Raw genomic sequence first — 24,454 nt, forward strand, 5'->3', positions numbered from 1 at the left:
CCTGTCCCTCTCTGGGCTGCTCTCAGCAGGAAGGGCCAGGGCCTCCTGGCACAGGTCCTGGCACCGTTTAAAATGCTTAATCCCCATGGCAACGCTATAGCTACCTGCAGAAGTTTCAGTCGTATTAAGCGGTGGCTTGGATCCACTGAGTGGTGGAACCAGTAAGAGCTCTTTTCAGTGGAGGAGACTGAGACTTTAAACTGTAGCTCTGACTGTCAGTCATACTAGAATCAAGTGTCTTCTTATCTTATCCCTGCTACCTAACATAAAACCCATCCATGGGAATTAAGCTTCTCTCTCAGGTTGGATTCTATCAAATCAACTTTATATCAAATTTCAGAGAATTCCCACGGAGCGGTATACAGGAAGAAAAGCTCCCTCTCGTTACTCATCATAACCAAGTTATGTGTGTGGTCGTGTGTGTGAGTGTGTGTGTGCCCTGAGGCCAGTTTGAGCAGAGTATGTTGTGTTAATTAGAGGAAGTGGAGGAAGGGTGGTGAACGTGGTAGAGCAGAGCTGCGTATCATTACATCCTCAGGTCAAACACACACACACACACGTCACATTCCTCTCTAGTGTCACATTTTAATCAACCTTAATGACCTCGTTATTGTCTCTAAGGCCTAGATTCAATCAGATCAAGCGTTAACCGGCGATAGCCGACACCCGCATAGCCGATGTTTTGGCGTGTCGGAATTGTAACTGCGTTGGAGCTGTCAAATTGGTGAGTGACTGCTCTTGATCATTGTCATGAAGCCACACCTGCCCCTCTCGTGTTAGAAGTTCTCTCTCTCTCTCTCTCTCTCTCTCTCTCTCTCTCTCTCTATTTCAATTCAATTCGCTTTATTGGCATGACGTAACAATGTACATATTACCAAAGCTTATTTTGTATATTTACAATATAAAAAAGAAATAAAAATGATAATCAAAATGGTCAACGGGACAACAGTAACAACAATAACCAAGGGTCAAAATAACCATACACTCAACAATAACAATAAGCATACAGTAGAGGACATGTGCAGGTTTATTGGTCTGTCAGACACTGTCCCTCAACTTATAGCAGGCAGCAATGTAGTGCGCTGCCAACACACAGCTCTCTGCGTCCTCCCTCAACAGGACGGGTAGCCTATCCTCATCAGAGAGGTCTTTAAAACCTTGAATAAGGGTTTCAAATTTGGGGAAATGACACTCTCTAATTGTTTTATATTTTTGACATTTTGTCAGGAAATGCAGCTCCGTCTCAGGTTCTGCTGTTGTGCAGTGGTTGCACAGCCTTTCCTCTACAGGGAGCCAGGTTTTCCTGTGTCTACCCTTCTCAATGGCAAGGCTGTGCTCACTGAGCCTGTACTTTGTCAAGGTTTTTCTAAGGTTTTGATCAGTAACCATGGTCAAATATTTAGCCATAGTGTACTGTCGATTTAGGGCCAGATAGCACTGCATTTTGCTTTGTGTTTGTGCTTGTGTTTCCCAATAAGCAATGTAGTTTTGTTTTGACTGTGTTGTAATTTGGTTTATTCTGATTGATTGGATGTTCTGGTCCTGAGGCTTCAGTGTGTTAGTAGAACAGGTTTGTGAACTCAGCCCCAGGACCAGCTGGATGAGGGGACTCTTTTCTTTGCTCAGCTCTTGGCATTGCAGGGCTTGGTAATGATATGAGAGGGGGTCACTGTATTTTAGATGTTTCCAAAACTTAATTGCTCTTTTTTGAGTTTTTATTATTAGTGGATATTGGCCTAATTCTGCCCTACATGCATTGTTTGTAGTTTTCCTCTGGACATGTAGGAGAATCTTACAGAACTCTGCATGTAGGGTTTCAATGGGGTGTTTGTCCCATTTGATGAAATCTTGTTTTGCAAGTGGACCCCACACCTCGCTGCCATTAAGTGCAATTGGTTCAATGACATATTCAATTAGTTTTAGCCAAATTTTAATAGGTATTTCAATTTGAATTTGCTTTTTAATGGCGTAGAATGCCCTGCGTGCTTTCTCTCTCAGTTCATTCACTGCCTCATTAAGGTGTCCAGTTGAGCTTATTTTTAAACCTAAGTAATTGTAGTGTGTACAGTACTCTATATATTTTGTACCAATTGAGAACTTTGGTCTAATTCCCTGAGATCTGGATCTTCTCTGGAAAATCATTATTTTAGTCTTTTTGGGGTTTACTGCCAGGGCCCAGGTCTGGCAGTACTGCTCTAGCAGGTCCAGACTCTGCTGTAGGCCATGTGCTGTGGGTGACAGCAGGCATAGGTCATCTGCGAAGAGTAGGCATTTAACTTCTGAATTGTGGAGACTAACACCAGGGGCTGAGGATTTTTCTAGAATAGTGGCCAATTCGTTAATGTAAATATTGACGAGTGCAGGGCTCAGATTGCAACCCTGACGAAGGCCCCGCCCCTGGTTAAAGAATTCTGTTCTTTTCTTACCAATTTTAATGCTGCACGTATTGCCAGTATACATTGATTTAATTATGTCATATGTTTTACCCTCTACACCACTTTCAATAACTTTGTAGAACAGTCCTGTATGCCAAATAGAATCAAATGCTTTTTGGAAGTCGATAAAGCAAGCGTATATTTTGGTATTATTTTGGTATTATCTCTCTCTCTCTCTGTCTGTCTTAAACTCAAACACACAGTTTTGTCAAGCTGGTTAAGGCTTGTAAGTACGTGAGTGTGTCATAAGTGTGGTGTGAGTCCAATATTGAGACAGCAGATGTAGAACAGAATAACAATACCTTGTGAACACTACAATACCTGTGCTACCAGAGTTTCTCTTTTATCCTTAGACTTTCAATGAACCAATGTCTGTAGTGCGGTAGAACTAAGGGCTTGAAAGAATTGACTGCATCCTTTCATGTGGCTGGCTAAGGGATTGCCTATTGGTTGTTGTAACATATGTGATCTGCATCTGTTACTATGGTGTTACTAAGAAGAAAGGCTATACGGTAGAGCTACAGTACCAGTCAAAAGTTTAAACACACCTACTCATTTCAGGGTTTTTCTTTATTTTTGCTATTTTCTACGTTGTAGAATAATAGTGAAGACATCAAGATGAGGAAATAACACATATGAAATCATGTACTAACCAAAAAAGTGTTAAACAACTGAAAATATATTTTATATTTGAGATTCTTCAAAGTAGCCACCCTTTGCCTTGATGATGGCTTTGCACACTCTTGGCATTCTCTAAACCAGCTTCATGAGGTAGTCACCAGGAATGCATTTCAATTAACAGGTCTCGTGTGGAGTACAGGTCTGCAAGGAAAATGTTAGTTGTGTAATATTCTCGACAACACAAATGTAACAGTTGTGTCCGCAGTAGAGGGTGAGTTGGTGGTTAGAGAGGTGGAGAGGTGGTGCTGGGAAGGAAGGTTTAGTGGGGTGTTAGTGGGGCCGGGAAGGAAGGTTTTAGTGGGGTGTTAGTGGGTCCGGAAAGGAAGGTTTAGTGGGGCCGGGAAGGAAGGTTTAGTGGGGCCGGGAAGGAAGTTTAGTGGGGTGTTAGTGGGGCCGGGAAGGAAGGTTTAGTGGGGCCGGGAAGGAAGGTTTAGTGGGGTGTTAGTGGGGCTGGGAAGGAAGGTTTAGTGGGGTGTTAGTGGGGCCGAGAAGGAAGGTTTAGTGGGGTGTTAGTGGGGCCGGGGAAGGAAGGTTTAGTGGGGTGTTAGTGGGGCCGGGAAGGAAGGTTTAGTGGGGTGTTAGTGGGGCCGGGAAGGAAGGTTTAGTGGGGTGTTAGTGGGGCCGGGAAGGAAGGTTTAGTGGGGCCGGGAAGGAAGGTTTAGTGGGGTGTTAGTGGGGCCGGGAAGGAAGGTTTAGTGGGGTGTTAGTGGGGCCGGGAAGGAAGGTTTAGTGGGGCCGGGAAGGAAGGTTTAGTGGGGTGTTAGTGGGGCCGGGAAGGAAAGTTTAGCAGAGGTCAAATGGACGTGTCGATGACGGCCTTCATCAACTTGTAGGGCTCTCATGCCACCTTATTAGATGGAAAGAGTCAGTCATTGTGAAGGCTTGGAGCAGTGAGTTTTACACTAATATGTGGTTATGGTTAACCTTTGTTCAGTATTAGTAAGGTATAGGCCTACATCAACTTGGTATATGCATGTTTTCATTGTATCCTTACATTATTTTCAGGTCATGGTTGGAATTGTTATTCTTTTAGACACTGTTTTTGGGTGTAATTGAAATTCAACGTGCTGTGTGTGTGTGTGTTTGTTTGTGAGTAATATGTGAGAGAGAGAGATAAAGAGAGAGATGGCCCAGGGTCTTGTACTGTGCTGTAGTCATGGCTATACCATGTGAAGGGAGAGCTGGTTGAAGGCTGGTTGAGGTTACAGAGGCCCTGAGGCGCCCTCCAGCTGTCTGCTGTCACACTGCACACGGTCTGGAAGACTGGTCACACAGTACTGCGGTTATCTGAGAGACTAGTCACACAGAGGGAGAAAAGGGAGAACTATTCTCTCATGGAATAAATGTCTCCACATGCCTAAACAGCATCACAATCTACAGACTAGATCTGAAATGATTTTAAAGTTTACATGGCTTTTAAGAACCCTAATATGTTTCAGTGACGTTTTAGTCCACGTTAACCTGTCAACAGATTATGGTTATATGCTTCGAGTTCCTTGTAGATACAAATGTTTGAGAGAGCCACTAGACATACAAAACAACCTGAACCTGCAATAGCTTCATGATACAATAAGCCATGTATCCCTGTGTTTCTGTTTTGCAGTGAAGGAGGACTGTGGCTCTGAAGAGGAGGATGAGGAGGAAGGTGAAGAGGGGGAGGAGGAGGAGGATGGGGGTAAGGATGCCCTGGTAGAGGAGATGCTACAGCAAGGGGATACAGCGGTCATCTACCCCGAAGCTCCAGAGGACGAGCAGAAGAGCATGCCTGAGAGAAAGGTCCCAGACGAGAATGGTACATCACTGCACCGTAAAACTCGTACCTTGTTTTTCTACTCATAATGACGCTATCTTCAGAGAGATAGCAGAGCTTTTCAGTGATTCGGCACATAAAACGTGGTCTTCTGTGTTTAATGTATTTTCTTTCTATATATACAGGCACGCCAGACGCTCTTTCCCAGCTCCTGACCTGCCCGTACTGCTCGCGGGGCTACAAGCGCTGCACTGCCCTGAAGGAGCACATCAAGCTGCGCCACGAGAAGAGTGAGGACAACTTCAGCTGCTCCCAGTGCAGCTACACCTTCGCCTACCGCACACAGCTGGACCGTCATATGACCCAACACAAGACTCAACACAAGGAACCTGTACAGGTACCACAACCAACGTGTGTGTGTGTGTGTGTGTGTGTGTGTGTGTGTGTGTGTGTGTGTGTGTGTGTGTGTGTGTGTGTGTGTGTGTGTGTGTGTCTGTGTGTGTCTGTGCCTGGTTCTTTCCTTGTCCCTGTGATTGGAAGATTCCCAGTTGGAGGATTCTGGCTTTCCTACATATTCCCTCCTGATTCCAGGGATCTCCAAATGGGATTTCTGGAAAACCTGTGTGTTTTGGGACAGTTACCAGACTTTTGCAACATTAATGCTGTCATTGCTTGAACTCACTTCCCCTCACAGACTGCCTGTCATTAATATACCATGAAGTGGGCAGTCCTCCCACTTGATATACAGTACCAGTCAAAAGTTTGGACACACCTATTCCAGGGCTTTTCTTTATTTTTACTATTTTCTACATTGTAGAATAATAGTGAAGACATCACAACTATGAAATAACACATGTGGAATCATGTAGTAACCAAGAAATGGTTAAACAAATAAAAATATATTTTATATTTTATATTCTTCAAAGTAGCCACTCTTGGCATTCTCTCAACCAGCTTCATGGGGTAGTCACCTGGACTGCATTTCAATTAACAGGTGTGTTAAAAGTGAATGCGTTTGAGCATTAAGGTAGGGGGGTATACAGAAGATAGCCCTATTTGGTAAAATACCAAGTCAATATTATGGAAAGAACAGCTCTAATATGTAGAGAGACACGACACTGCATCATTATTTTAGGACATAAAGGTCAGTCAATCCGGAAAATTTTAAGAACTTTTCAGGTTTCTTCAAGTGCAGTCGCAAAAACCATCAAGTTCTATGATGAAACTGGCTCTCATGAGGACCGCCACAGGAAAGGAAGACCCAGAGGATAAGTTCATTAGAGTTAACAGCCTCAGAAATTGCAGCCCAAATAAATGCTTCACAGAGTTCAAGTAACAGACACATCTCAACATCAACTGTTCAGAGGGGACTGCGTGAATCAGGCCTTCATGGTCGAATTGCTGCAAAGAAACCTATATTAAACACCAATAAGAAGAAGAAACTTGCTTGGGCCAAGAAACACAAGCAATAGACATTAGACTGGTGGAAATCTGTCCTTTGGTCTGATGAGTGCAAATTTGAGATTTTGGTTTCCAACCGCCGTGTCTTTTGTGAGAAGCAAGATAGGTGAACGGATGATTTCCGCATGTGTAGTTCCCAACGTGAAGCATGCAGAAGGAGGTGTGATGGTGTGGGGGTGCTTTGTTGGTGACATTGCCTGTGATTTATTTAGAATTTAAGGCACACTTGACCAGCATGGCTACCACAGCATTCTGCAGCGAAACGCCATCCCATCTGGTTTCGGCTTAGTGGGACTATCATTTGTTTTTCAACAGGACAGCGACACAACTCTCCTCCAGGCTGTGTAAGGGCTATTTGACCAAGAAGGAGAGTGATGGAGTGCTGCATCAGATGACCTGGCCTCCACAATCACCCGACCTCAACTCAATTGAGGTGGTTAGGGATGAGTTGGACCGCAGAGGGAAGGAAAAGCAGCCAACAAGTGCTCAGCATATGTGGGAACTCCTTCAAGACTGTTGGAAAAGCATTCCATGTGTAGCTGGTTGAGAGAATGCCAAGAGTGTGTAAAGCTGTCATCAAGGCAAAGGGTGGCTACTTTGAAGAATCTAAAATCTAAAATGTATTTTGATTTGAATGACACTTTTTTGGTTACTACATGATTCCATTTGTGTTATTTCATAGTTTTGATGTCTCCACTATTATTCTACAATGTAGAAAATAGTAAAAATAAAGAAAAATCCTTGAATGGGTAGGTGTGTCCTTTTGACTGATACTGTATATTATAAAAATTCCTGGATGTTTATCTGCTCCTGTTGAATAAATGAACTTTATGGATTTCTGTTTTGCATTACGATTCATAAATCTGTCTTAACTCAACTCTGTTTTTATCACTGTCTGCTGACACATATGCAAACTAAATCTGCGTCTCAAATAGAACCCTATTCCCTATATAGTGCGTTATTTTTTCTGGTCAGAAATGTGCACTGTATCAGGAATAGGGTGCCATTTGGGATGAACACAACATTTTAGCTGACCTGTTAAATGTTTAAACCCGTATTTGAATTGTACTGTACAGAACTCTCCCTTTATTCTTTGACAGAGCAATTTGAACAATGCTGTCTTTATCCAGTGACAGCATACAGTTTCATACTATTTAGTACTGGTCCCCCATGGGAATCTAACCCACAACCCTGGCATCGCAAGCACCATGCCCTACCAACTGAGCCACGCAGGATTACTATTACTGTTGACTAGGAATGCATTACACGCCCTTCAGACAGCAACATGAGGATGCGCTGACTTTAGACAGAGTACTGTTGTGACATTCTAGGACATAATATATTCACCCAGACCAAAACATCCCAATAAACAACTCACACATTAACTACACTGTACACATTGACTGAAGAGACTTCTCACCATGCACAACAAACACATTGTCTGTGTCCCAAATGGCATGCTATTCCCTATATACCGCACTACTTTGCACTACTTTTGACCAGAGCCCAATGGACCCTGGTCAAAAGTAGTGTACTACATAGGGATAGGGAGCCATTTGGGACGCAAGAATAAACTATGCTGTACCCGTTGACTGGAGAGTGTCCTCACTCACCCCTGTCTGTCCTTCTGTCTGTCTGCTAGCGCCACGTGCCCCAAACCACGACAACAACAGGGGGGAATAGGAAGTTCATGTGTACAGAGTGTTCCAAGGCTTTTAAATACAAGCACCACCTGAAGGAGCACCTGCGTATTCACAGCGGTGAGTAATACTGGCAACACCGTGGCAACACACACATGAGATGACTCACATGGTTAAGTCCCAAATGATATCCTATTCTCTAATATAGGGCACTAATATTTGACCAGAGACCTATTGGCCATTTGGGACACACTCCTGGTGAAAGGTAGTGTACTATAGGCTATAGGGAAGAGGGTGTAATTTGGGACAGAATCCTAGTGACTCACCAATATATTCACAGCACTGTTGGTCCAGATGTATCTAACTAACCATTTCCTTTGATATGTTTATAATATGCAGCTCTATAATTTCTGATTCTTGATTATGATAATTATTGAATCTGTGCTTCTGGCCAATGTGTCATAATTCTGTTGCTGTTGGCTTCAGGGACATGACTCCATTACCTCAGCCTGTTTGTTAATAATAGGTTCATCTGCATCCCAAATGGCACCCTGCTCCCCAGGTAGTGCACTACTTCTGACCAGGGCCCATAGGTGTCAAACATAGTGCACTATATAGGGAATAGGGTGCCATTTGGGACACAAACCTTATGTTTTCAGATGTTTCCTGGAAGTAGCTTTATTTGATTACTCTATTCTTCTTATTTTACAAATTTCTCTCAGGAGAGAAGCCATACGAGTGCCCCAACTGTAAGAAGCGGTTTTCTCACTCGGGGTCCTACAGCTCCCACATCAGCAGTAAGAAGTGTGTTGGCATGGTGCCTGTCAACGGTACCCCCCGACCAGTCATGAAGGCCTCCCAGACCCCCACCACCCAGAACCAGCTTTCCAGCACTGCCCCCGTAGCCCCTACCCGACTGCTCCTCCGGGGGGAGAAGACAGATGGCAAGCCCCTTCAGGAGCAGCTCCCCGTCAACCAGATCAAATCAGAGCCGGTGGAATATGAGTACAAGCCGGTGGCGGTGGGGCCTAACGGGGCAGCAGGGACTAACGGGACAGTGTTTACTGGTGGCGTGGCAGTATCCCAGGGCACGGCGCTGCCACAGGGCATGGTCCAAGCGGTGGTACTGCCCACCGTTGGTTTGATGTCTCCTATCAGTATTAATCTCAGCGACCTGCAGAACGTACTCAAGGTTTGATTTGTATTTGTTTGGCAATTTAAAAACAGAATTCAACCATGCATTTAAAATTATTATTTTTTTAAATACAAAAAGGTTTAAAGGGCCCCTTGCGGTCAGAAATGGCCAAATCTAGCTATTGTATGGTGCCCCTTGATGTTGTGGGCATTTGTTAACCTTGCTGTTGGTGTGTCTATCATCCCAGTGACTTTTACACATTTTAACAATAAGCTTTAGTACCACTACTCATCAAGGATAGCACAAAAAAAGGTTACTTATTTCCATTGTGGTCCTCTTATTTCCAAGGTGGCCATGGATGGGAACGTGTTTCGCCAGGTGCTGGGGACGGCCAACGGGCTGGTGACGTCCAAGCAGGGGGTGGTGGGGCAGGCTGGGCAGCAGGTCATCTCAGCCATCAGCCTCCCTGGCTTCGTGGACCAGGACGGAACCACCAAGATCATTATTAACTACACCCTGGAGCCCAGCTTGGCCCAACAGCCCAGCGCACCTCAGCTCCTCAAGAAGGAACCTCCCCCTGCCCCTGCCCCCACCACCACAAACCCACAGCCAGCCTCCAAAGTAACAGAGAAACTCACCCAGGACCTCAGGATCGTCAAGACCGAGCAGCCCGACTCTGAGTCTGAGAAGGAGATGGAGACAGAGGAAGCTCAGACCGAGGCAGAGGCAGAGCAGAGTAAGGAGGGTGAGACACCAAAGGCCCAGACAGGCAAGACAACATGTCTGCTGTGTGATGACTGTCCTGGTGGTTTGGATGCACTACACATGCTCCAGCACTGTAAACCTACCAATGGGGAGGGGGGCGAAGGCAGCCCCCTGGACCCCTCTATCGCCGCCCTGCTGGCAGAAGCAGGGATAACACCAGGCCAGCCCCCTCTGAAGAACCTGCTCTCCCTCCTCAAGGCCTACTTTGCTTTAAACGCAGAGCCCACCGAGGAAGAGCTGGCCAAGATCTCCGACAACGTCAGCTTGCCCGTGGACATAGTCAAGAAATGGTTTGAGAAGATGCAGTCCGGTCAGATTACTGTCGAGCCCCCTGGTTCCTCTTCCCCTCTACCTTCAACAGGTCCTAGCACAGAGACCCAGGCGACACAGGAGAAGAGCGGAGAGCAGACAGAGGAGCAACTCGCCTCGGCCCAAACCCAGGAGACATCATCTTCCCAACCTCCCAACAGTTCCCCTGCCTCCACCTCCGCCTCCCCCTTGGTCTCAGCCTCGGCTCCCTCACCACTAAACCTCTCCTCCAGCGGCCGGGTCATCGTGAAAACGGAGGAGGACTCGGAGGGCGAGTCTCAAGATCTTCCCCTGGACCTGTCCCTTCCCAAGCAGCCCCAATCAGAGCCCCAGGTCCCCCATGTCCCCCAGGAGCAACCCCTCAACCTCACCTGTTTGAAGAAGGAAACGCCCCATCCCCAGCTCCAGTCCCAGCTCCAACCCCAGCTCCAGGCCCAGCTCCAGGCCCAGCTCCCAGGGTTCCAAACTCAGCTCCAGGCTCAGGGAACCACCAACACCATCTACGTCACTTCCCCCCCCCAGATGGCCACCTCCAGCCCGGTTAACATCATGACCACCCAGCTAGTAGCCATCACCAACCAGGGCAGCGGCGTGCCCTGTCTCAGGGCCATCTCCACTGGCACCACCAAACGGACTATCCTTATCCCCCAGCTTACCTACACATACACCACTAAAGCAGGCAGCAACGCCACTGGGGCCGACGGAGCCCAGAAGACCGTCATACTGAATGGCTGCCAGGTTGGTTTGTGAGCAAGCTATTCAGAATGTTTGAAATGTGTGAGATGAGACAATAGAAAGATATACAGTAGACGGGACACAGAGATGGTTATTCATTACTATTAGGGGAAAATCAATCAGTGAAGGAGAGGGATACCACACACACACACACACTGTACAGACACCAACAGACGAGAGTGTTATGTCTAACAGCACACATTGATTCAGTTGAAGAGCAGAGCAGAAGAACACAGTGGAAGGAATGCACTGTGAGTTTCCCTTAGTTTCCTGCAGCTTTACTGACTAGCCTGAATAACCCAGCACCAAGAAGTAAGTCTGCGTCTCAATTGGTACCCTATTCCCTATATAGTGTAGAACTTTTGGCCCGGGCCCATAGTGCTCTGGTCAAAAGTAGTGCACTATATAGGGAATAGGGTGCAATTTGGAACACATTCCCTCTGCCTGTGGAAAAATGAAAGTAGTCCTGGCTGAATGGTTTGGGCTCCCTCCAGGCTTCCCTGAGCTGGATGATGTATGTACCAGGTGAAGTTACCTAATACTCTGCGTGCATGACAGCAGACAGAATTATCTGCCGCAGCCTGGAGTTGAGTTGGATTCCTCCTGTAGGAGTCAGGGGATGGTGTGTGTGTGTGTGAAGAAAGACTAGCAGAATGAATCCTTGCATGTTTATACATGTGAGCGGCTCACAGCGCAGTGTCTGTCTGAAAACCCACGTCTGTCAGTGTCTGTCTGAAAACCCACGTCTGTCAGTGTCTGGCAGAGAGATCTCTCTAAGTACTCCTGCTGGCTCACTAGAACTGACACAAAGGCCTTTGACAGTGGAAACACTGTGTTCCACATACTCCGGCTTTTATGGTCTAGTCTTGCATGATTATACAGTAATAGCAATGTCACATTAGAACAGATTTCAAATTTTTCATTATAATTATTTAGCTTTTTAAGCACTGGGAAAATGTTTATGTAATGAAAAGCATAATAAGTGAAATACTTAATAATAATGATAAATGATTAAAGCATCTCTCTTTTACTTTGAGGAGGAGGAGAAGGCTGACACCAGTTCAGAGAGCGTGTCGGCGGTAGAGGAGCAGAACGACTCGGACTCAGCCCCTCCACAGAAGAAGATGCGTCGGCTGGAGAGTGGCATGTATGCCTGTGACCTATGTGACAAGATCTTCCAGAAGAGCAGCTCCCTGCTCAGGCATAAATACGAACACACAGGTAAATCATATGCCCGGCGGTTGCGGGTCCTTTGGGTCAGGGGCCATATAAAGCATCTCAGAGTAGCAGTGTGGATTTAGGATCAGCTTTGCCTTTTAGATCACGATGTATAAGATTATACAGGCAGGTGGGAACCTGATCTTAGATCAGCACTCCTACTCTGATAATTCTTTACTTTTTAATGAGTGCTGCCCGGCCTATGTCATTCCTTCTCGTCTGTGCTATGAGACATTACTTCACTTCTTGCATGATATGAAGAATGTGGATAGCATTGACAGAAATTTAAAAGACCAAGGTCTTTACCTTACCTGTTACTTTCATATGCTAAACCAATGGTTCTTCCCTGAAGTTGGTATTTTACATTTTTGTGTCTTTTACTTTTGGTTTTGTACACCAGCTTCAAACAGCTGAAAATATTTTTGGTTATGGAAAATATATTTCACAGCGGTTTAGATGGTACAGATTCTACCCAATAACTGCTTGTTTTGTCACATTAACTGAAATTAGGCAAACTATTTGAATTTGTGCAACCAGGAAATGGAGGAGCGATTTTTCTGCATAGTGCATCTTTAAACCACCTAATGTCCTCCTAAAACACACATGAATTATTTCCTGTGAGATGCATGCGTAACCACTGGCTCCAGCACTTTGATTCGATTTGGATTTGCCATTAAAGGCTCTGAGTGCATCCCAAATGGCACCCATGTAGTGCAAATGTAGTGCACTACTTTTGACCAGGACCCACAGGAGAATAGGGTGCCATTTGGGACACAAAGTCTGTTTACAATTAGCCGTGCTCTATTCTATTCTGAGAGGGCAGGTGGGTGTTGGTCTGGTCCAGCCATGACTACACTACTCTCAGACCACACATAGCCAGTGGCATTGTGAAGCCTGGGCCTGCTTCCCAAATGGCCCCATATCCCCTATACAGTGCACAACTTTTGACCTGGGTCCATATAGGAAATAGGGTGCCATTTGGGAAGCAATCCTGGCCTGGCGTAGGACAGGCAGGCAGTGTCCAAATTACTTCAGAAACGGGGGTGTTTAGCGGCCCCGTTGGATGGGCCCAGTTGAACCCTTTATAGTGCACTACTTTTAACCAGGGCCCCTAGGGGACCGGTCAAGCAGAATATTTGAACATTTCAGCATTTGGCAGCTTGCTTGATCTCCATTCCCCCTAAGATGTTTGTTTATTTTACTGAAAAATATTCCTATGCAACAGACCTGCTGGAATCCTTTTGGGGGAATATTCTGAAGTGTTTTATACAGAACAAAAATATAAACGCAACATGTAAAGTGTTGGTCCCATGTTTCATGAGCTGAAATAAAATATCCCAGAAATCTTCTATATGTACAAAAAGTGTATTTCTCTCCAATTTTGTGCACAAATTTGTTTACATCCCTCTTAGTGATCCATCCATCTGACAGGTGTGGCATACCAAGAAGCTGATTAAACGGAATGATCATTACACAGGTACACCTTGTGCTTTAGACAATGAAAGGCCTCTCTAAAATGTGCAGTTTTGTCACACAACACAATGCTACAGATGTCTCAAGTTTTGAGGGAGCGTGCAATTGGCATGCTGACTGCAGGAATGTCTACCAGAGCTGTTGACAGAGAATTTTATGTTAATTTCTCTACCATAAGCTGCCTCCAACGTCACTTTAGAGAATTTGGTAGTACGTCCAACCGGCCTCACAACCGCAGACAACGTGTAACCACTCCAGACCAGGACTTCCACATCCGGCTTCTTCAGCAGCGGGATCGTCTGAGACCAGCCACCCGGACAGCTGTTGAAACTGAGGAGTATTTCTGTCTCTAGTAAAGCCCTTTTGTGTTGAAAAACTCATTCTGATTAGCTGGGCCTGGCTCCCCAGTGGATAGGCCTATGCCCTCTCAAGCCCATGGCTGCGCCCCTGCCCAGTCATGTGAAATCCATTAGGGCCTAATGAATTTATTGAAATTGACTGATTTTCTTATATGAACTGTCACTCAGTAAAATCATTGAAATTGTTGCATGTTGCCTTTATATTTTTGTTCATTATATTTAATTGTGAGGGTTTGTTTTATGATGCTGTTTCCATAACAAATGCTGTTGGTTTCACAGTTTGTAAGTCTACAGGCAGGTGTAGTGTAATGTAGAGAGTGCCAGACCTGATGTAATGGTAAAAGCAAGGTGCGCACGCACGCAGACACACACACATAAACACACAGCAAATCAAGAGTAATGGGTTACGGATTGATTTCTCACCCCCCAAAAAATCTTTTTTATAGGGTTTTAAGCAGACACCTATGTGGTGTGTTTAATGGAGAAGTTGGCTGAGTTTGAAACTCTGTTTCTCTCTCCAACTTTTCCAACCCAAACTCAGTATGTGGCTGCTTGTCTTTCAGAGGGTTTTAAATAAAGTTTCTGTTGGACACTAAAGTAGTCTACTCTTCTCTCTTCTCTTTTCAGGAAAACGTCCACACGAGTGTGGCATCTGCAACAAAGCCTTCAAACACAAGCACCACTTGATAGAGCACACGCGTCTGCACTCCGGAGAGAAGCCCTACCGGTGTGACAAGTGTGGCAAGTGTTTCTCCCACTCGGGCTCCTACTCCCAGCACATGAACCACCGATACTCATACTGCAAGAAGGAGCCCCAAGGAGATCATCAAGTGGGGCGTCGGCTCAGGATGACCCCCGAAATGAGCCCCCAAGCAGAGGAGCAGCAGTCAGACAGCCGGCCCACCTCCCCTCCCTCCCAACTGGACTCAGACGAGAGGGAGAGTGAGGAGGAGCTGGAGGAAGAGGAAGGAGAGGAGGAAGGCATGGAAGCCATGAGCATGGACGACATACGGGTGGTGCAGGTGGGCGAGGATGATGAAGAGAGTGAGATCTACGAGGTGGAGGAGTTTGGAGAGGAGAGGCAAGAGGAGGAGGAAGAAGGGAGCAGAGAGGAGGAGGCACAGCAGGAAGAGGAGGAGGGACAGCAGGAAAAGAAGGATGAAGGGAGGAGAGAGGAAGAGAAGTCTGTACAGCAGGAGCAGGTGTGTGAGGAAGAGGAGGAAGGGAGAAGAGAGGAGGAGGAGGAAGAAGGGAGGAGAGAGGAGGCACACCAGGAGGAGGGGGAGGAAGAGGAATGGAGAAGAGAGGAAGAGAGCAGAGAGGAGTCTGTACAGCAGAAGGATGTGTATGAGGAAGAGGAGGAGGAGGAGATGGAGGTACAGGTGATGGGAGATGGGGAGGGGGAGGAAGGAGTGGCAGAGAAGGAAACTGCGGTAACAGAGAAAGGTAAGGAAACAGAGGACAAAGAACCGCATGTGGACAAGGAGAACATTACAGATACATTAGAAAATGGACAGAAAGAAACAGAGGAAAACAAGATGAACAGTGAATGAAAAATGTTGTGTTGATAATGTCAAATAGCAGGACAGGAAAATATTGTCTTGTTGTCAAAAGAAGAAACAAAACAAACATGGCTGCCATGTTGATGCTGTGTTGTCGGTCCACTACTGTGTTCAAACCCAGGTGTGCCTGAACTAGACAAAAAATAAGTGACTTTTATTTGTGGGAAAAAATCAGTGTTACTTAGACCTTGTTTATAGAAGTATTATACATTTTAAAAGAAGGAAGAAAAAAAACACCCATGGACATTTGTTACTGAGAGTGAGACATCCGATCCCAGGTCATTTCTGTTTGTCAGTGTTATTACTAATTTTGCAGCTCATGTTTTAACCTTTTAACCTGTACAGTTGAAGAAAGATTTCTATACCTTTTTATTGCCAAATGATGGTGTTTGCTAAAATCAGTATTTTATTGAGTTCTAAAAAAACAAAACATCTGCACTACAGTATTCCTGGTTTACCTATGGATAAAACATGCCTCATGATGTGTTGTTCACCCTTTAGTATGATTATGTACACACTAGCTATAGATCTTCTTTATGTTAGCTAACCTTAGCATAGCATTTTGTTTTAAGTTGGATTGTTAGCCTTAAGAAGAAAAGAGGATTCTGGGGTATGGGTGGGAGGGGGTTAGCCTGAGTGCCAGTCTGTTTGTTCTATCATGTTAACTCCTTGTCACTCATTGTCTTGCCATGTTTGGCTTGTCAAGGACAGCAATGGAATTGGCAAAAGCACAAACAGATCTGGGACCGGGCTAGGGAGGGGTGAGAGGGTGTGGATGATGATGTGGCATCTGACGCCATAACCAAACTGTCCTATCAGGGAAGGTGTCACAACCTCAAATCCAGCATTCTTACCATGCTCCTCCTTGGTCGCGTCCCAATAATCTCTCCTCCCTGAAGTGTAAACTTGTTTAACTTCTCAGGGCTACGTGGGACGCTACCGTCCCACCTGCGGGACACACTATTCAACAGCCAGTGAAATAGCATGGCGCGAAATACAAAACAGCAAAAATCTCATAATTTCATTTTCTCAAACAATCAACTATTTTACACCATTTTAAAGATGACTCTCGTTAATCTAACCACATTGTCCGATTTCAAAAAGGCTTTACGGCGAAAGCATAAAATTAGATTATGTTAGGACATAAACTTAACAAGAAAAACCACACAGCCATTTTCCAAGCAAGGACATGCATCACAAAAACCAAAAGTACAGCTAAAATATTCACTAACCTTTGATGATCTTCATCAGATGGCACTCAAAGGACTTCATGTTATACAATAAATGTATGTTTTGCTCGATAAAGTTCATATTTATATCCAAAAACAGCATTTTACATTGGCGCATGATGTTCAGAAAATGTATTCCAACCAAAACTACCGGTGAATATGCACATCAATTTACAAAAATACTCATCATAAACGTTGATAAAATTTACAACAGTTATTGAAAGAATTATAGATACACTACTCCTTGACGCAACCGCTTTGTCAGGTTTCAAAATAACTTTACGGAGAAAGCACATTGTTCAATATTCTGGGTACATAGCTCAGCCATCGAAGCAAGCTATACAGCTACCCGCCAAGTTCTGGCATCAACAAAACTCTGAATTAGTATTACAAATATTCTCTTACCTTTGCTGATCTTCGTCAGAATGCACTCCGAGGACTCCTACTTCCACAATAAATGTTTGTTTTGTTCGAAATACTCCATATTTATGTCTAAATACCTCAGTTTTGTTTGTGCGTTCAGATCACTATCCAAAGGCATAACGCGCGAGCGCAGTGCCAGAGACGAAAAGTCAAATAGTTCCATTACCGTTTGTAGAAACATGTCAAACATTGTTTACAATCAATCCTTAGGGTCTTTTTAACATAAAACGTTGATAATATTCCAACCGGACAATAGCGTATTCATTCAAGAAGAAAAAGAAGGAGAGACGCGCTGTCGGGCTCGCGCTTCACCAAGCCCTTTGTCCTCAGGCAGTCCACTCATTGACTGAGCTACTATTCTCTGCCCAGTAACAGGAGAATGATGGAAAAACTTTCTGAAGGCTGTTGACAGCCAAGCCTTGGGAAGTGCAACGTGACCCCACAGACACTGTAGTTTCGATAGGGATTCAAAAGAAGAACTACAATTCTCAGATTTCCACACTTCCTGGTTGGATTTTTCTCAGGTTTTTGCCTGCCATATGAGTTCTGTTATACTCACAGACATCATTCAAACAGTTTTAGAAACTTCAGAGTGTTTTCTATCCAAATCTACTAATAATATGCATATCTTAGTTTCTGGGCATGAGTAGCAGGCAGTTTACTCTGGGCACGTCAGTCATCCAAGCTACTCAATACTGCCACTATCCATAAGAAGTTAAATAAAATACAAAATAAATAAAATAAAATCAATTTAGATACACAGCCTAGCTACACATAGTAACGTGATATGTGAATGCTTCCATACAACTGTTACACCTGATAGCAATATTTTAACTAACCTTTTTTTGGCGATACTTTTATTGTTCTAGATTTGTAAGAAACTTGTCTCTCCGTGTCCAGTTACAGGTGGAACTCCAAAAAACTGAGAATATACAGAAAGATATTAAATCCCCTTTTTGCACAGAGTGAGGAGTTCCCTCGCCATCTTAGCTGCAAGACATCTTGCATTTCCCAACATCTTTGCAGGAACTAGTCGTTTCTATGCCACGCTGCCATATGCAAATATTTGACTCTGGGCCCGAGTATTAGGCAGTTTACTCTGGGCACGCTTTTCATCCGAAAATGAAAATACTGCCCCCTATACCCTAAAAGGTTAATACTTCCCACAAATTGAAAAGCATTGGATTGGTGTAGGCATGGGCTAAACTAGAAGAAGTTTCCACAATATTTTGTATACCAGTCATTTCCTTTCAAATCCATGAAGGGAAGAGAACAAGTGCACACATTTGGGGAAAGGTTTGATTATTGGGACATACGCCTTGTTTTTGGTTAGGTTAGTTGTTAATCAATGATCATCAGTGTTATAGGGTCATATGAAGCAGGAGGGGGGCAGTTCTGCATTGTACCCCACCCCAATGCCTCCAGCCTTATGCAAGACCAGTCCTGTGTGCTGTAAGTGCCATTGAACAGTGTTATTTTTACTTCACAGATGTAGCCAGTACATCTTTCAATCTGCGCAAGGCCCATATTGAATAATGTTTGTTTACTTGCTTGGACACATTTTTTGTTAAGTTGTGCTTCATCCCAAATGGCACCATATTCCCTATTGGTGCACTATAGGGCTCTGTATGTAGGGAAAACATGGCCATTTGGGATGCGGCCAATAGCATGAATAAGTAATCTTTCATGTGTGTGTGAACAAAAAGTGACAAAGAGAATAAGATGGAAAGGTTTTTACTGTATTTAAGGGGATTTTCCTGTGTTGGAGCGTCAGCCATTATTAGTTGAGTGCACTTGTTTTAAAAAATGGTGGCAAACTAACCCTCACTTCAGGTAACAAATGTTAGTGAATATGGTCCCTGTGTTTTATGACGTGTTTCAGTTGATTTTACCTAACAGTGTTACTTAATTCTTTCAGTTTGGCTTTAGTACTTTTTTTTATGTGTGCATTTTCAGCAATGGCAGTATTAGAACCCTTTTCACTGATGAAAGTGTACCTATTTAGTTTTTAGAGGACTTTTTATATTTATGTGTCTTATTTTTATATTTCTTTATGGTTATTTATTACACACATTGTAGTGTACAATACTGTAGTTTGAATTGATACAATAATAATATATTTTAGTATGAAAAATGATTTGAAGGTCAATGAATCCAGAGCGGTCTGAAGTACAGCTCTAGGAGTCATGAAGTTTGTTTTTAAAAAAACAACCTGAAGTATTACGTTAACATGATGTCTGTTTAAGCTGAAAAAAAGAACAAGAAAAGACACAAATGAAGAGAGAAATAAAAAGTGTTCCATGTGCATCCGTCATCAGACTAGTTGTTAGACTGACCTGTCCTTAATTTGATATGAAGCTACTGAAAACTAACTGTGTGACTAAATGCATGAGTCCTCGCTGTTGTTATGAAGATATACGTAACTCCCTTTTTTTGTCAACATACTCTTTCTTTCAGTTGTGTGCCAATTTGTTACATTGTACTGTTATATGTCAGAGGCTACACTTTGTTTTATACATTTTCTGTTTAATTTCTGTTTTTATATGTTTTTTTTATGACCCCACCATCACAATAAAATACAAGAAAGCATTTCTGAGATTGGGTGATCTTTATTTTTATGTAACAATGTTTAATTCATCTGTAATATCATATACTTGCTCTTTAGTTCTTAGTGGGAGTCAGGAGACAATGGTTGATGTAGTGATTGATGCTTGTCATTAGTAGGGGCCCCACAACCATATTTTACATTAGGTATGGGGTTATTTTCTGCTTATGCATCCTTATTTCGACGCCAGACATTTATATCATCCAACAAATGTAAACAAAATTCTTTATGGAGCAATGGTCTAAGATCCCTCCCAATATTTTTTTCCAATCTCACAAAACATTTTAGGAAAAGGCCCAGTGCCGTTATCCTTGCAATGTGAAGTATTGAAAGATATTGAAAACGGGTGCCAATACTTTTGACCGTCTTTGAGAAAAAAGTATTACTTGTTAAACAAAATCTCTAAGTAATTAGTATAAATTATTTTTTTTAAATCATTATAATATGCAGTTGAAGTCGGAAGTTTACATACACCTTAGCCAAATACATTTAAACTCAGTTTTTCACAATTCCTGACATTTAATCTTAGTAAAAATTCCCTCTCTTAGGTCAGTTAGGATCACCACTTTATTTTATGAATGTGAAATGTCAGAATAATAGTAGAGAGAATGATTTATTTCGGCTTTTATTTCTTTCATCACATTCCCAGTGGGTCAGAAGTTTACATACACTCAGTTAGTATTTGGTAGCATTGCCTTTAAATTGTTTAACTTGGGTCAAACGTTTTGGGTTGACTTCCACAAGCTTCCCACAATAAGTTGGGTGAATGTTGGCCCATTCCTCCTGCCAGAGCTGGTGTTACTGAGTCAGGTTTGTAGGCCTCCTTGCTCGCACATGCTTTTACAGTTCTGCCCACAAATCTTCTATGGGATTGAGGTAAGGGCTTTGTGATGTCCACTCCAATACCTTGACTTTGTTGTCCTTAGGCCATTTTGCCACAACTTTGGAAGTATGCTTGGGGTCATTGTCCATTTGGAAGACCCATTTGCGACCAAGCTTTAACTTCCTGACTGATGTCTTGAGATGTTGCTTCAATACTCATAATGCCATCTATTTTGTGAAGTGCACCAGTCCCTCCTGCAGCAAAGCACCCCCACAACATGATACTGGCATGGTATTCTTCGCCTTGCAAGCATCCCCCTTTTTCCTCCAAATATAACGATGATCATTATGGCCAAACAGTTCTATTTTTGTTTCATCAGACCAGAGGACATTTCTCCAAAAAGTACAATCTTTGTCCCCATGTGCAGTTGCAAACCGTAGTCTGGCTTTTTTATGGCGGTTTTGGAGCAGTGGCTTCTTCCTTGCTGAGCGGCCTTTCAGGTTATGTCGATATAGGACTCGTTTTACTGTGGATATAGATACTTTTGTACCTGTTTCCTCCAGCATCTTCACAAGGTCCTTTGCTGTTGTTCTGGGATTCATTCGCACTTTTCGCAGCAATGTATATTAATCTCTAGGAGACAGAACGAGTCTCCTTCCTGAGCAGCGTGGTCCCATGGTGTTTATACTTGCATACAGTTGTTTGTACAGATGAACGTGGTACCTTCAGGCGTTTGGAAATTGCTCCCAAGGATGAATCAGATTTGTGGTCTACATTTTTTTTTCTGATTTTTTTCTGAGGTTCTGACCTCCAATTGACTCTAATGATGTCCATTAGCCTATCAGAAGCTTCTAAAGCCTTGACATAATTTTCTGGAATTTTCCAAGCTGTTTAAAGGCACAGTCAACTTAGTGTATGTAAACTTATGACCCACTGGTATTGTGATACAGTGAATTATAATTGAAATAATCTGTCTGTAAACAATTGTTGGAAAAATTACTTGTGTCATGCACAAAGTAGATGTCTAACCGACATGCCAAAACTATAGTTTGTTAACAAGAAGTTTGCAGTGGTTGAAAAATTAGTTTTAATGACTCCAACCTAAGTGTATGTAAACTTCTGACTTCAACTGTAGCTGTTCAGGTTTTTTTTGTATATGGAGTTTAAAGTTCACAGCCTACATGTTCATTCTTGTTTAAGAATGAACAACAAATGGCTTGCTTGTACTTATGATCACCAAGGTAGTGGCCATGTTGTTAATTCCTCCAATGGAGTGTCACTGCTACTGGAGGTAGAAGATGTGGTCTACATGCATCTCGGGGCTGGGAATCAGATAAATGATCATGGAAATCGCCACAGCAGTTTTAGTGGTCACCTGCTCTTCACCATGTACTGTAAGAGGATAATTGAAGGACTCTTTGACAGTTTGAAACAGTTAATACGTATTTCATCTTAAAACAAACTGATTGATTTCTGACAGTATGGATGAAAAGAACATCATAATCTGTATGGCCTATAAGCAATAAACAAAATGTTGTTTTTGGAATGAACTGAAACATTATTATTCATTGATTTTGAGTGTGTGTATGTGTGCTTAGCTTTATTACTTTATTACTAATACTGTCATACCTGTACATGCCCCTATACTCTGTGTTTCAACATCTGATCTGATACAGTGTGTGTGTGTGTGTGTGTGTGTGTGTGTGTGTGTGTGTGTGTGTGTGTGTGTGTGTGTGTGTGTGTGTGTGTGTGTGTGTGTCTGTGTGTGTGTGTGTGTGTGTGTGTGTGTGTGTGTGAGTGTGTGTGTGTTAAGGATACAGGTATCCTGTGTGTATTTGTTTTCTCTCCTTCTGCCCTAGTCACAGGTGGCAGTCATCAGTCACCAATCAGTCGCCAATCTGAAGACACACCTGCTCCGTTTCCCTTCCCCAATCACAGCCCCTTTCCATTGGTTTAAAAGAAACCCAATCAGTTGTCTCTCTAGCTATCTCTCTTTTGTTTTTTCGCCTACATGTCACATTTGTCTGTTATTATGCGAGTATGTATTGTTGTGGTGTATAACTGTTTGTTGGTGGGAAAAGGGGATACCAAGCCAAGTCGCCCATGGGCACATATTACCCGTAGGAAAACTTTGTCTAAGTACCCTAGTTAGAACTGGGCGGACCACCCTCTGTATTTTAATTGTTAGTTAGTTAGCTGTTCATGAAGCAGGCTAGACTAGCTAAGGGTATTTTTTAAAATATATTTATTAGTTCTTTCCTTGTGTCCAGCTCAGATTCCCCCCCCCCCCCCCCCCATTACCGTGTATTTGAACAATAAACCTAAAGTGTTTCATGGAAGATTTAGGTTGTCTGTTTTTAGTTCTCACTGTTCCTTTTCACTGTTATGATTTGCATGAGATATCTTACGGGTCTCTTTCCATCCCCCCTAGACTGCAGGGCAAAAGGGATTCGTAACAGTGTGTCTTCTCTCCCAATGAACTAACATGCCAGATGGCCCTGGTAGCATATTTGTTACAGTAGATTGACTCCTAATGCCTGGGGGGTTCTGCTAGACCAGACCCCTCTCCTCTCCCAGCCTCTGAACACCCCACATCCTCTTGTTTCTGGGCCTGTATTCATAAAGCATCTCAGTAGTAGTGCTGATCTGGAATCAGTTTAGCTTTTAAGATCATAATGAATAATATTTTATATCGACGGACGGGTTCCGGATCCTAGATCAGCACTCCTACTCTGGGATGCTTTGTGACTACGTGCCACGGTCATTATCAATACAAGATGGCTTAAGAATAGCCTGGTCCCAGATCTGTTTGTGCTATCATTCCAACTCCTTGCCATGCCAATCATGACATGTTTGGCACGACAAGGAGAGGAAAGGAGTCCAATGATAGCACTAACAGATTGGTATCCCAGGCTATTGTTCGACTCCTTTCCTCTCCTTGTCGTGCCAAACATGTCATGATTGGCATGACAAGGATTTGGAATGATAGCCTGGGATACCAGTCTGTCTGTGCTATCATTCCAAATCCTTGTCATGCCAAGTTTGGCACGACAAGGAGAGGAAAGGAGCCCAATGATAGCACTAACAGACTGGTATTCCAGGCTATCTTAGGAATGGTAATACACAGGAGAGCCTGTGGGAAGCACAGGCAGGAGGGGAAGCAGAACAACTTCTGCTGCTGAGAAAGACTACTCTTAGAAAAAAGGGTTACAAAAGGGTTCTTTGGCTGTCCCCATAGGATAACTCTTTTTGGTTCTAGGTAGAACTCTGTGTAGAAAGGGTTCTCCAATGGGGAAAGCCAAAGAACCCTTTAAGGTTCTACATAGCACTTTTTTTATTTTAGTGACAGAAGGGTAACCCTGACAGTGAAGGAACACTTATCAGAGACGCTCATGAAGAGATTCCACTCTGCCCTCTGCTGCACAGATGAAGACATTTCAGCTGACATGTTATTTGCTGTCTGATGTCATTAATTGAACCAATAACCTTGTCAATGTTTTCCTAATAAAAAGATTGCTTCATAACCATTTGACCATCTTTGTTAATGCATGGTGTGAAATGCTGACAAATGTATCTCCCAAATGGCACGCTATTCACCATAGGGTTCTGGTCAAAAGTAGTGCAATATAGGAAATATTATAAGGTGCCATTTGGGACATGGAAGTGGAGAGTGACATTCTGAAAAAGGTTCCTCAAGTGTAGACCCACAACAGTTACAAAGGTAAGGAGAACAATACTCCTAAATACACTTTAAACAAGATTTCAAGACTAGAAAAATTAAGTGTTAAGATTGGTTTAATCACCTTTGTGATTGAGTGAGCTCTTGCCAGGTCTTCCATGGGAGCTATGAT

At 43.4% G+C, this 24,454-nt stretch overlaps 1 protein-coding gene across 3 annotated transcripts in view; it reads left to right on the forward strand.

Annotated features, from left to right (window-relative positions):
- Positions 1 to 15,741, forward strand: part of LOC115169322 (zinc finger E-box-binding homeobox 1) — a 98,543-nt gene extending 82,802 nt beyond the window's left edge. For all 3 annotated transcript variants that reach the window (XM_029724824.1, XM_029724826.1, XM_029724825.1), the window contains 7 exons: positions 4,720 to 4,908; positions 5,052 to 5,263; positions 7,970 to 8,087; positions 8,690 to 9,159; positions 9,451 to 10,914; positions 11,952 to 12,132; positions 14,589 to 15,741. In XM_029724824.1, the coding sequence (XP_029580684.1) occupies positions 4,720 to 4,908; positions 5,052 to 5,263; positions 7,970 to 8,087; positions 8,690 to 9,159; positions 9,451 to 10,914; positions 11,952 to 12,132; positions 14,589 to 15,514 (3,560 nt within the window). In that variant the 3' untranslated portion in view covers positions 15,515 to 15,741. The remainder of the gene's footprint in view (positions 1 to 4,719; positions 4,909 to 5,051; positions 5,264 to 7,969; positions 8,088 to 8,689; positions 9,160 to 9,450; positions 10,915 to 11,951; positions 12,133 to 14,588) is intronic.
- The last annotated feature ends 8,713 nt before the right edge of the window (positions 15,742 to 24,454 follow it).

The sequence above is a fragment of the Salmo trutta genome, chromosome 31, assembly GCF_901001165.1.
Source record: "Salmo trutta chromosome 31, fSalTru1.1, whole genome shotgun sequence".
NCBI classification, from domain to species: domain Eukaryota; kingdom Metazoa; phylum Chordata; class Actinopteri; order Salmoniformes; family Salmonidae; genus Salmo; species Salmo trutta.